Raw genomic sequence first — 12,503 nt, 5'->3', positions numbered from 1 at the left:
AGGAGAAAATGGTTAAGATCCTTGCAAGAATTTCTGGGACTTTCACAAGGACCAGACCAAAACTACTGGTAGTCTGGATTGTGGCTTGCATCTGCATTCTGAATAGCCCTGGGATAGACTAATATCAATATCCTGGCTAGTAGAAGAAGGTTTATACATGGAGGGGAAATCCACTGAGGTAAAGGTGGCTGTCTCGTGCTGGTCTGTGATGTGCTGCAGCCTAGCGTGGGATGGCACAAACCCTGTAGGGGTGGGGCTGCAGCGTACCCCCCAAAATGGGCTCTGTGTTGATCTTCGTCACCCCCTCAGGGAGCCGGAAGGTGAATGCCCGCAGCAGGTTGGCAAAGAAAATAAAGAGCTCGGTCCTGGCTAGATGCTCCCCCAAACACACACGGTGCCCTGCAGAAGGAAGAGGGGAAGGATGGTGAGTATCTAGGCCTACTGTTAATTTTCAAGGGTTCCTCATTGGAACCAATGACAGAAGCAGAACAGGTGAATAATACACTCACATTTCCAGATTAGCAGACAAATAAAAGGAAAGAAAAAGCCAAAGGAACTTTACTGCTAAGTTTGATCCCTAACTGTGCATTGTTATCTCATTTCCTTCTTTTGCAACTGGATTTCCAGTTCTGTAAGCCAGACCTCAATCCTTTGTTTACCAGGATGCATGCTGCTTTTCTTTCAGCTTGTTCCTTTAAAAGGGATTGCAAGTAACTCCAGTAGACACACAACACAGGGCTTCTCAGGAAAAAAAAGTACTTATAAAGAATACTACAGACAAAACCTGTGGATGACTGCGGCATGCAACAGGCCTAGGAGGTTCAGGAGTTTGAGTGGGGTTCCCACTACAGTGCCCTAAGAACAGTGTGGGGTCTGACAGCACAGAAGCATCTCCCTTGGCAGATACAAGCCAGTACTCTTCTTTAAAAGCAGCAAACAGCAGAGATAGATGATGTTATCTGAAGAAAGAGCATAATCTCACACTTCTGTATTCTTCATCTAATCTGTTGGGTCGGTTCAAACTGCCTGTGCATTTACCTGCTGAGAATGGTAAGAAGGCTTCTCGAGGGATAAAGTTTCCTTCTTTATCCAGAAAATGGCCAGGGTTGAACTGTCGAGGTGTCTCCCATTGCTCGGGGTCATACAGAACAGATGCTATATTTGGCATAATGATGGTGCCCTGCAAGGAAGAAACTGTTGATTCAGTTCTATCTACTAGCCTCTCACCCATCAGTTTCTGCCTGGCGGATAAAACTGCTGCTTGTTGCCATTTCTTTGTAATGAGCAGATATGATGTGGTTAGAAGACCATTTTCCTAGAAAATTGGAGTTTGTGCTCATTTTCTTAGTTTGAAATTATCGGTTCTCAGCCTCACAGCTACGTCAGTGCGTGTTAACAGCATTAGTGATGTTGGTACAACTGCATTGTGACCACTTTTACTACTAATCTTAATAACACTTCTTGTAGGACTCTTGTTGATATTCAGGTCCCAGCACTGGAAACCTCCTTTCAGGCTTAAGAGAGAGAAATGCATCCAGAAATAACAGCAATATCTCATTGACAACAACCTCTGAGCCCTTTTAGCAGTAGTACTTCAGGCTTTTTCTTTATTTGTTGTTCCCAGCAGACCAGTTCGTGTGCCTTAGCTACCTGGCCGTCAGCAGCAGACAGAACAGAGTGAAACCGTCACCACAAAATGAGTTAGGTGGGGCCAGTCCCGGATGCCAGTAATGGTGCTGGCCTCTCCCATCTCTCTTGCAATAAAAGCAACTAATTCCCGTGTCTTGCTAGTGTTTTACAGTGAGAACTGGCACTCAGCATAGCTTATGTCACGCTACAAAATGCCTTACTGGCTGTGAACACTTGTCTTAGGCAGTATTTGGGAGCAACTCCCTCAGCTGTAGCTGACAGTCTCTCATCCGTTAGAGATTCAGGCAGGTCCCTTAGCTCACGGAGTCAGTGGAGCTATGAGCCGTCCTCTCACAAGTCTTCCTCCATCCAGGAGTGCTGGCAGTGCCAAGTTGGGCAGGGATGGCTTAACCAGTGCTTTGGCAAACCAGTTTCTCCTCTCAGACCATCCCCAGTCAAGCAGAGCTGGTCTCTGCAGTTGTGCTGTTGATCAGCAGGGCAGGAGCTCGAGGCTTCCGCGGCAGGGGCAGGGGTCTCATCAGCTTTCTGAGCTTCAACATGCTGAGCGAGAGACTTATTTCATTCCTGGAGCCACAAATGGTAACCGTTCCCCAGGCACCATGTTCCTGGGTTATATGGAGAATAATTATAGATGAACATGGGCTACAAAACTGGAATAAAAGCTAAATGTCTCTCTGCTGAAGAAAGAACAGAGGCTGAAAATGTGTCTGTACCTTTTTGACGGGGAAGCCCAGCAATGTCGTGTCCCTCACACACACTCTGGGCATGCCGACAAAGACAATGTTGCTGAAGCGCTGGATCTCATGAACCACAGCATTTGTATAGGGCAGTTTGCTCCGATCCTCATAGCAGATTAACTGGCAAGGACCCAAAACAGCATCCAGCTCCTTCTGCACTTTCTCTGTGGAGAAATATTCACCATTTCACATGGGAAGAATGCATCAAATATTTTAACTGGTCTTTTTTCTTAGAGCAATAGGAAAACATATTATTTTAACATAGTACATAAAGTCTATAACCTGTGATTTAATATTATTTAATGCTCAAGTTTAATATATGAAAATAAACAGGAAAAAAAACCAGTGTGGTCCAGAATCATAAGCAAGGACTACACTCTGCTTAGTCCAGCTCTGACATTTGTTTTACAGAATGCTTAGTGGGTGTAGGGAGAGTCACTCAGCTCCAGATTTTAAAGGTATTTAGGGATTGCTTAGTTTACTTTATCTCAAAATCTAAATCTCATTTGCAAATTTGTCACAAATGCCTCAGTTATTAACTCCCAGTGCCAGGGATGAGTTGAGCAGAGTTGGACAAACAACACCTGAATCAGTCTAAAACCTCGGATGCAAATACGCCCTCAGTGACACAGCCTTTTCAGCCTCCTACTGAGGCTGTGGGAATACAGGTATCCCCCTTGCTTTCAGTGCTCAAGCACAGCCGATGGAAGAGCCGCCAGCCCCAGGAGTACCCAAGTCCTCCTTACACCCTGGCCATATCCTTTTTCTTCCTGACCTAGATGTGGATGAGAAAATTCAGCCTGGATCTACAGAGGCATTCACGGAATTGGTGTTGATCAGATAAGCAACCTCTTTTGCAATATTAACTCAGACAGGGACAGTCTGTGTGTACTGCCAGCAGTTCTTGCCTGAAAACACCACCTCTACGTATCAGGCAGCCAGAATCCTCCCCTTAAACTTCTTTTTTTATTTCTACAGTCTTTCCTTCCCTTGCAGTTTTTCCACATTCATGCTTTGTTTTCTCCTAAGGTTTGTGTGCTGCTTCGTGAACAAACTGCAACATTACTGGTTATTTAAAGACTGGATGCTAACACCATCGGCTCGTTGCACGCAGAATATGCTCTACTGAAACCTTGAGGCCACCCTGAGCAACCCATGGATGCCCATTCCCCAGCCTTGTGCATGAAGCACTCAGCAAAGACAGGAAGGAGTCACTGCATTCTTCAGGGAAGTATATGGATTTGCACGGTGCAAGTTATCCTGCATCTCTCTACCTGTTTCCTGACAGGCTGTCTCTGCCAGGACCCCGGGCCTTCCTTAGGGCAACCTGCAGCCCTTCATAACCTGCCAACATCTGTCCAGCTGGTTTGTCCAGTGAGGGATCCAGTGGATTGTTAGGAGTACTGGTATGTGCAGCAAGGAGCGTTGTGCCAGAAGAGGAAGAGCGCGTAAGGTGACTGTGTGGCAAACACAGCAAAGCTGTGTTAGCGTTCCTCATGCCTGAATGATGTCTGGTGCAGACAGGGCTCACGTTAGAGCTCTGATCTCTGTTCCTGCTGCCATCAGTCAGCCTACAAACACTCCACGCAGAGCACCTCACTGACTTGTCACTGCAAAGCGCTAACTTTTGTCTTGCTGCAAGTGCCTTCGGCCACCTGGTTTGGTCAGCTCCTAGGATGGGCCTCTGATTTTCTCCTCTGCTGCCATTCTTTGTGTTTTCAGAGAGTAAGAGCCAGGTTCAACTAGTGGCTTTTGTGCCTGCAACTCATTCTATTCAGCCATCATTAACATTTGTAGTACCCACAGCCTTTCACAGCAAGCACCCCTCTCACCTTGGATGTCTGGATTCACTACCATATAGAGCAGTCCCCAGTACAATGTTGTGCTTGAGGTCTCTGATCCACCGAGGAAAAGATCGTTTATAACATATACCAAATTGTCTTCATCATACTTGGGCTTGACCCCATCTTTAGACTGTAGATGATGATAAAAATTTGAAGTTAAAGCATAGAAGTTAGGTCATCCTGTATGCCTCCTGTGTGAGAGTTGTTATTTCCACAGCTGGCATGTGCACAAAGAATATTCAAAATTACGGTTTTTGATAAGTACTAAGAGATTAATAGTTTCCCAAATAGCCACAGTAAGTCTGCATTGCTCTTTTTCATGAGGTGGAATGCTCTTTCATTAAAAGTCAGGCAATTTTATGCCTGTTGACTAAATGACGAAAACTTTAAAGCACACTACAAGTTTTGCAGTTAGCCTAGAGTGTGCTTCTCAACAAGCGCCCCACAATGTGTCACTCGTTAGGCCTTGGTCTCTCCAGGATGCTATCAAATGGTGCTAGCAAATACCAAAGGAAAACCTATCTGAATAAAAGGATCTCAACAGAACATCTTGAGAGTAATTTCTTCTCTCAGTTTAGGATAGGCGTGAACTGGCGGGAGAGAGGTACCCAAGTATTTTCTTCTTGTAATAAGTGAGTAAAATAGGATCTGCTGATGACAGCATCCACCTGCCAAGAAAGCTGACAGGTATGATGCATGAAATACCTATTCCAAGGTAGGCCAAAGGATCAGGTAGGCTGGGACTGCTGAGGTGCAACTGCTGAAAGGGACTGGGCTGGTGGTGGAAGGACTGCTCTCTTTTTGATGCTACAGGAATGATACCAAGGGATTTCAGGATAGCCTGGGAATCCTTTAAAGAGTCGAGAATCTCCTCAGACCGGGACCTAAAGAGAGTTTCCAGTAAAGGGAAGATCCTCCACGAATGGTTCCCTCACGAGGGAGGAACCACGCAGTTGTGTGGCACAAGGACAGCCAGCGTTAGGACACACTGAAACCCAAAGAAGCAGCTATTTCAGGCTAATTATCTATGCATGCATATTTAATCCCTTTGTAAACATGAGGTACCCTGCCGTAGAAGGTGAGGTGGTCTGCCAAAGTTATGTTACCTACAGGCATAAACTGTCTCATATTTACTACAGGATTGAAGTACACACATGGATATTTATGGAAAGTGGATGATAGCGTATGAGTTCACACCCTAAGATAATTTGTGGTAATTCATTCATGTAACCAAAACATAAAACCGTGTGTCTTTCCGGGAGACATGAGTTACTAAGTCCCAAGCTACTGTATTCACATTAAGAAGCCTATGAAATGTAAGAAACTATGACAGAAGGGGTCGGACTGGATGATTCAATGGTCTATTTGGCCTTATACTCCATAAATGTGTGATCAGGCAGAACGATCACTTACTTTCTCCATCTCAGCCAGGTAAAAGTCAATGAAATCCCGCGGTTCATCTGGTATCCCTCTCTCCACGTGTCTTCTGATCTCGTTCCTTGCAAAAGAGCTCAGGACATCATAGCAAGACAACGCCTTCTTATGAGGACCAGGGAGACGGCACATCAGCCAGGGGAAGATTTCGTACAGCTGCGGGAGGGACGCACAAGAGGTAGTGTGAATTATCTGTCAGTAACAAAGCTGCTTTTAGAAACACCAAAAGGCTGAATTGTCCCGTCTGGAAATGTTGATAGTGGAATAAACAAATTAGCAATGCTTTGAGTAGATTTTTGCCATCATGTGGAAAACTTTACTAGTAATTTTAACACACCCCTGGGGATCAAGGCAGTACTGACAACACTCTGCTCGTGCCAGTAAGTTACTCGACTAATGCAGATCATTAGAAGACCTCACTCTGGCACAGTTGGAGACCCTAGCTTCCACACACTCAAAAGGTAAGGACATCCTTTCTGGATACTCTGTGGGTACTAAGATTAACAAGTCTGCAGCCTCAAGTAACTGGTGGAATTGGTGGAGCTCACAGAAGGAAAGTCTAGACTGAGTATCACTCTAAGAGCTAATTTAATTTTCCCCATCAGAGTCCTTGTGACTCCTAGAGGACAAATAATTGTTCTGATGGTTAGAAATATTACACCTTCAGACTGCTGAGTGTATTTATACACACATTTGTCAGCTCAAAGTACTGTCCTCTAGCTTAAAGAGTTCTCTCTTTGCAGCATCTGCCATTCCAGCCTGCCAAGCAAACAGCATTTCTGTCTCCTCTCTGTTCTTTCAGACCTAACAAGTGAAGTCTCTCTAGTTTTAAGTGACAGTTTGTAGGTCATCCCGTTAACACTTCTCTATATTTGTTTCACTCCAGACTCACAACATAAGGTGTCCAAGACCCCAGAACAGGTCCCACAGATTATTGCACACCAGAACCTACTTTAACATTTCTCTGGATCTAAAGTGAAAATAGTGCTGGGAACACTCTAGGATCCCGTTTGCCTTTTTCATCCTGTTATCTCCTAGTTTACACCAGACCCTTTCCTCTTAACCTTTGCACTGAAATACTCTAAGCTCATAGCAGATATTAATCTCATTAATTCCTAATATGTTTCATAATTTAATTTTGCACTACTACAGTTTGTTCCATTCTTACAACTCCAATCCACAGTGTTTACAGGCTCTTGCAGCAGCATGTCCTGAACCTCCTCTGTATCGTTAAGGTCTCCTGGCTTTGATCATCCACAAATATCATCTATTTTTCTATTTTTCACTATGAGAAAGTTGTATAGTGCTACCCTCATATGATAGATTTGTTGAAAAGGTTTACTACTACATCAGCATTTTAGATTGCCTTTTCCTACAAAACTTAAATGTCAATGGAATTTGCCATGCCATCCCCAGTCCCCACCACACCCAGCTTGTCCCTCTTTAAGGGTCTAAACCACAAAGTTTAATTCATGGGGAAATCTTTAAGTGCACTTCAAGACACTTCAAGCACAAAGTTGGCCTTTATGGTATGTTGTGGGAGGTACCTACCAACAAATCTCTGTACAGAACTTTAATTGTGAGACTGCCAGAGAATGTATGTATTGTTTTTGTAATGTGCGAGTTGCAAGCTATAATGAAGTAATGGAAAGATGCATAATGAATGTTTTATTATTTGTGAGAGAAGGAAAAAAAAGAAAATTGTCAGCATACAATCTGCAGAGTAGTAAAAAGCAGAACAGTGAATTCAATGATACTCATTTTTGGAGGAGAGAAGTAAATAGAGGTGGGAGGAGCAGCACTGCAGAGTTCAAATTTATTACAAATTCCAGTCTCAAATTAAGTTTAAAGGTTCCTGTTAACAGTCTCAGAAATGACGAAAGGCTTAAAGCCAGGAGTCAACAGAGAGATCTCCCTTAAACTTGCAAAGAAACAAGAGAGTTCTTAAGAATGGCCTCAAAACCAAGGAGGTGGTAATAAGGCCCCTAAGGACACCTCTGAACTCCCAGTTTGCATTTGCCAGTTGCTCTGTATTTAGTGAAGACACGTTTTTGTATCCGCACTTCCATTTTCTACCTATTTCAGAAAAAAAATAGCATATTATTTACTCACCTGATGAACAAAACTGCCTGCAAATCTGAATAATTTCTCTGTAGCACTGATCAGTTCATGGAAGGTTTTGTCCTCATCAGAGAAGTGATATCCAAAAACCAGAGCACAGATTACATTTGAAATAGAATGGAAAAGAGGGAAAGAAGGATCCACAGGTCTTCCTGCAAACACAGTAACTGGTATTCACTCTCAATGTTTTCTTCAGGTGTACCTTACACAGATAGGACAAGATGTTATTAGAGATCACATAAAATGTTCTCTTTATCCAGCTGGGTCGTGAATGGGGATGGAGATGTGGCATTAACGTGTGTATTCATGAAAATAAAACATAGTCTTAGAGCAAAGACACTGTTAAACTGCTTCCTCATCACTAAAACAATCTCATAGCCCTTCCTGTGAAATAACGTTGTACAACTAAGATCCATTAGAGGATATCATATCAAGTCTGTCCTCAGTTGTGTGGAAGAAGACAAGTCAGAATGTCCGAAGGAAGAAATGTCAGAGAAGAGAATGACAGACATATTAAAAAATGTAAAAAATTACTTATGAGGAACGGCTGAAGGAACTTGGGAAGGTTTAAGAAGCAGAATAGGTGGATAGGAATTGCAAAGTATACATAATAAAATTATTACAGTCTCAGCTGTGAACAGTAGATCATCATATCTCTGATGATTTTTTTAAAGTTATGAGACAGACATCCATCAAAAATTATTTGGATAGAAATGATCCTGGCTTGGACTCTAGGATGAACTGGCAATCCACTGAAGTCCCTTCTCATCTCCTACTTTGATTCTCTTGCCAATAGTTACTTAGCCAGACAAACACTAAAATATCCAGTTTACCTCATGGCACTTAATATCACTGAAATTTAGAGATTTAGAGAAACGACTAAGCTCTGCAATACTCTTTAGTTCCCTGTTGTAGGCAGGCTGAGAATGGCTTGGCTGTGCAGTTCAGTGACATCATATCATTGCACAATCATATCATAGACAAATGATAAGCCCATGGAGGTGGAATTTCAGAAGTTCCCAATTTCATTAGGTTTATGAACAGCTTTTTAAGAGATTCCCACTTGTGATACTGTGCTCCATCTGCTCTTCAGGCCTTGGTAAGTTTGGATACACCACTCTGGACCTACCCCAACCCTAGAAAGGGGTAAGTAAGTTTGCATACTAAAGATATGGATTCAGGACTGAGAAGTGCCTGATTTCTTAGCAGATAAATACCTTTCAGGTTCGCAAAGAACTCCACCAGGTGAGAGGCCTCCTCTTGCACTCGATATTCCAGGCCTTTTTTCCCCATTCCCAGATTGCGTAGAGTCATTATACCAAAGCGTCTCTGCTGCTTCCAGGTGCGACCGCTTGCCAGTATAATACCTGAGAGTATTCTCTAGCATATTAATATTTACCATAGACATGAACAATTAATTCAAAAATATATTACAAAATACATGGAGTATATCAGGGAATACACTGTGATACAAGTATCTTTAGGTGAAATTATCAGTAACCAGAAATTATAGCCAAACATACCCAAGCTATAACTAGACCACATGTTCTTAATATTGATTGTAGTTAATCTTTGAAAAGATCAATCTTAGGATTTGCTGACTGCTCCATTTCTTAAAAAAACAAACAAAACAAAACAAAACAAACCCACCTTAAGATGCCTTTTTAGAAGACCTACTTTAGCCATACTCAAGTGTTCATGCTCACGATAGGAATAACTGGATGAATTTCTACAGAGTGGTAGACAGGGCCAGGGTATGCTTATGGAAATATAGATCAGTTAATGCGATGCTCGTAGGCTGAGGTGATGAAGGTGAAGGATAAGTGACATTCGGGCCCTGCTTCTCCTCTGGAAGGGAGACCACTCCACTGATGGTTAAATTGCACTAGTGGTTATCTGAAGAGCCCTGAACTGCTGCTGTGGTGGTGATGCTTTACCTCGCTTTAAACAATCCGTTTGCCTAGGTGTAGCAAATGCAGGGGAGGGAAAAGACAAGACTGCAAACTGCTAAAATACACTCAGGAGAAGTGGGTTTTCGTGTGTCAGAGGCACTCTCACGATCAAAGGGTATTCCCCAAACATTTAAGAATGCCTGCAAACACAGCAACGAGACTTCTGAAGGAGGGTCTTATAGGTGTCTTGCTCATGATGGAAGATGTTTGGCAACCATAACATATATGGTTACCAAACATATAAACAAGCTTTGCATTCATGTAATGTACAGCAAAATCACATGCAGCAAATTGGATTATTCCATGAGGAGGGCAAAACTCCTGAGTTCTGAGCTGGGATCACATACATCTTGAACACAGCAAAAAGGTCACCTAGAAACAGCCTGCATTTGGAGTGTTTCCCAGGCCTGGGAAAGCTCAGGACAAAAGGCATCACGGCAAATAGTAAGCTATTCTCAAGAGCTGATGGAGGACTTGGACAGTATTTGATGGGAGAGCATTCTGAATGGGAGGGTAGAGGGTCTAACAAGGCAGAGTAGTTTGCCAAGTTGACATTCCCGTGCACTATTTATGGCAGGAAAATCTCACCTTTTCCTTTGGCCATTGCTCTGAAGAAAGGAGATACCATCCTCCCAGAGACATCTTCAGGGTGTGTAGTCATTCCATCCTTCACAGCTCGATAGCCATTCAGTATGATCACTGGGGTCCACCCGAACCACAAAGTATATATGTTACCATGACTTTTTGCCAGCTGTAAGTGGAAAAGGTGCCAGAAAAGAACAGATGAAACCCCACACATCTCAGACAGACACTGCACCTGCTACTCACCAGCCCAATGGCCAGTTTTGTGCTGAGAACATCATCCCTGTGAGTATAATTATAGCTAGAGGCAGAAAGAGACTTGTTTTTCCGAGTACAAGGCTTTCAGCAGCCAATTTTATTTACCCAGGGGGAAGTGATTTTCTTTTCAAAGGATAGGCTGCAGCAACACTGCAGCAAAAGAAAGAAAACTTTGTATTTTACGTTGCATCACATCCAACCCCAACATTTGTACCTCGTTAACTGGACAGCCACACTCTGCACCTCCTTGGGGCTCCATGCCTCCAGCTACCCCTGCCTTTGCAACAGGAAACCAACTGATTAAACCTGCTCCAGCTGCCTGCTCCAGGAGAGGAGGTGGAGCCACAAACTCGTCAAGGGCCATGAAGTGCCAGTGGGCTGCAGCTGAGGCCAGGGTTTCCTCGCAGTCCTGAGGAGAGTGCTGACCATTGGAGACAACGGGGGCATCCAAGTGGGGACAGGTGTATGACAGAGGGAATTCCATCGTTTGTGGAAAAAGCTTCGTCCAAGAGTGGGACTCTGCTTGAACACACTCACGAGATTACAAACGAAGTGGTAGACAGTGTCTAAGGTGGCACCAGAATTACATCCAATTGATCACACTAGTCACTGGCTTCTCCTTGCAATTCCTTAGATACTGACTTTCTGCTCCGTTACAGCATCGCTGTATCAGTCTGCACCGCACGCGATGAGCTGTGCGCACTGTCTCAAGCACAGATCTGAATTAGAGGTCATCTGCAAACCATTACAGGAATTACTGCCAGGGTACAGGGAGGGACTGGGTTGGCCTGGGGAGGAGCAGCTGTCTCTAAAAACAAGTGGGAAACAAATAGTTTTAAGGAGGTGTTGGAAGGTGGGGAGTGTGTGCCCTTTCCATATTACAAGCATACACATGCATGCACCGCATTACCCACTTCGTGATCAGATTAGACAATGCCAGTGCGTCAGAATTTTAAAAAGTAACACATACGGACTTATCAGCAATGGAGGAGCATCTTTTCAATTATTGGTGTTCTCCGACTTTAATAACGAGTCAGAAACCCTGTCCCCAAGTTGATTTGACTCTGAAGGACATTAAATTTCTCATGTGTATGACATATTCCACATAAGAAGGTGACCTGAATGTCGGAATCAAGTTGAGCTTTATATCTCCATACCTTGTCTGTAAGTTTCTAAGACTTAAAAAGTTCACCGTGCTATTAACATATCAGTTTTGTTTAAGCTGTGACTAAAATTAACCAATTATGAGCATCTTAAAAGAAATACCTCCATCAGAAGATCCCGATGAAACTGAAAGTTCAGGTGCACCAAGTTTCCAAGCAATGGGAGAGGAGTTGGTCCAGGAGGGAATTGCTTGCATGCCTTTCGCAGTTTGAAAAACTCAACAATTAAGAAAAAAACGATCAGGACTACAAAAGCTTGGCTTATCGTCAGCATTTCAGAGCTGATTTATCAGCTTGTCTCTATCTTAGAAAAGATGATCTTCCTTCTGGTTCCGCCAGTTCTCTCTGCAGACTGAGTTCTGTAAAGTCTCGGTTCCTTTCCCTCCCTCTGTCCCTCCCTCTTTGTCACTGCCTGCCCTTTCCCCGCACCCTGTACATTTCCCATACTGAGATACATCAGGCTGATCCCTGACCAAAAGCACACCTGGCTGGTTGCAGCAAGCCGCAGTATGAGAATGTGGAATGGCTCGTACTCAAGGTGTTTGTCCTGAAGCGCGTGTTAGGGAACTGCTGGTGGGTATTGGGACACCTGGCTTGGAATGACACCAGGCGAGAGGCCTTCTTGACCACTGGCTATGAGATGAGTGAACCTCAGTTTCATCCGCCTCAGGAACTTTAAAAACAGACATAGTTGTTCATCTCAGAATCACCAAATTCAGATTACGAGTGTTATGTGTCAGTTACAACAGGTTAGATTTTCCA

General features: G+C 43.6%; 1 protein-coding gene across 1 annotated transcript; it reads right to left on the bottom strand.

Moving 5' to 3' along the window:
- Window positions 1-220: 220 nt before the first annotated feature.
- LOC309594652 (cytochrome P450 2J6-like) lies at window positions 221-12,015 on the bottom strand (the record flags this gene model as incomplete). The annotated part of the gene is made up of 9 exons (XM_082320855.1): window positions 221-399; window positions 1,039-1,180; window positions 2,364-2,551; window positions 4,220-4,361; window positions 5,645-5,821; window positions 7,778-7,938; window positions 9,004-9,153; window positions 10,327-10,489; window positions 11,845-12,015. 9 exons carry the CDS (start codon window positions 12,013-12,015, stop codon window positions 221-223), a joined length of 1,473 nt encoding a protein of 490 aa, XP_082176981.1.
- Window positions 12,016-12,503: the final 488 nt, after the last annotated feature.

This window comes from Platalea leucorodia (assembly GCF_965183815.1).
Source record: "Platalea leucorodia genome assembly, chromosome: 8".
Lineage (NCBI taxonomy): Eukaryota > Metazoa > Chordata > Aves > Pelecaniformes > Threskiornithidae > Platalea > Platalea leucorodia.
The sequence above is the reverse complement of the archived record's forward strand: the minus strand, read 5'-3'. Positions and strand labels throughout refer to the sequence as shown.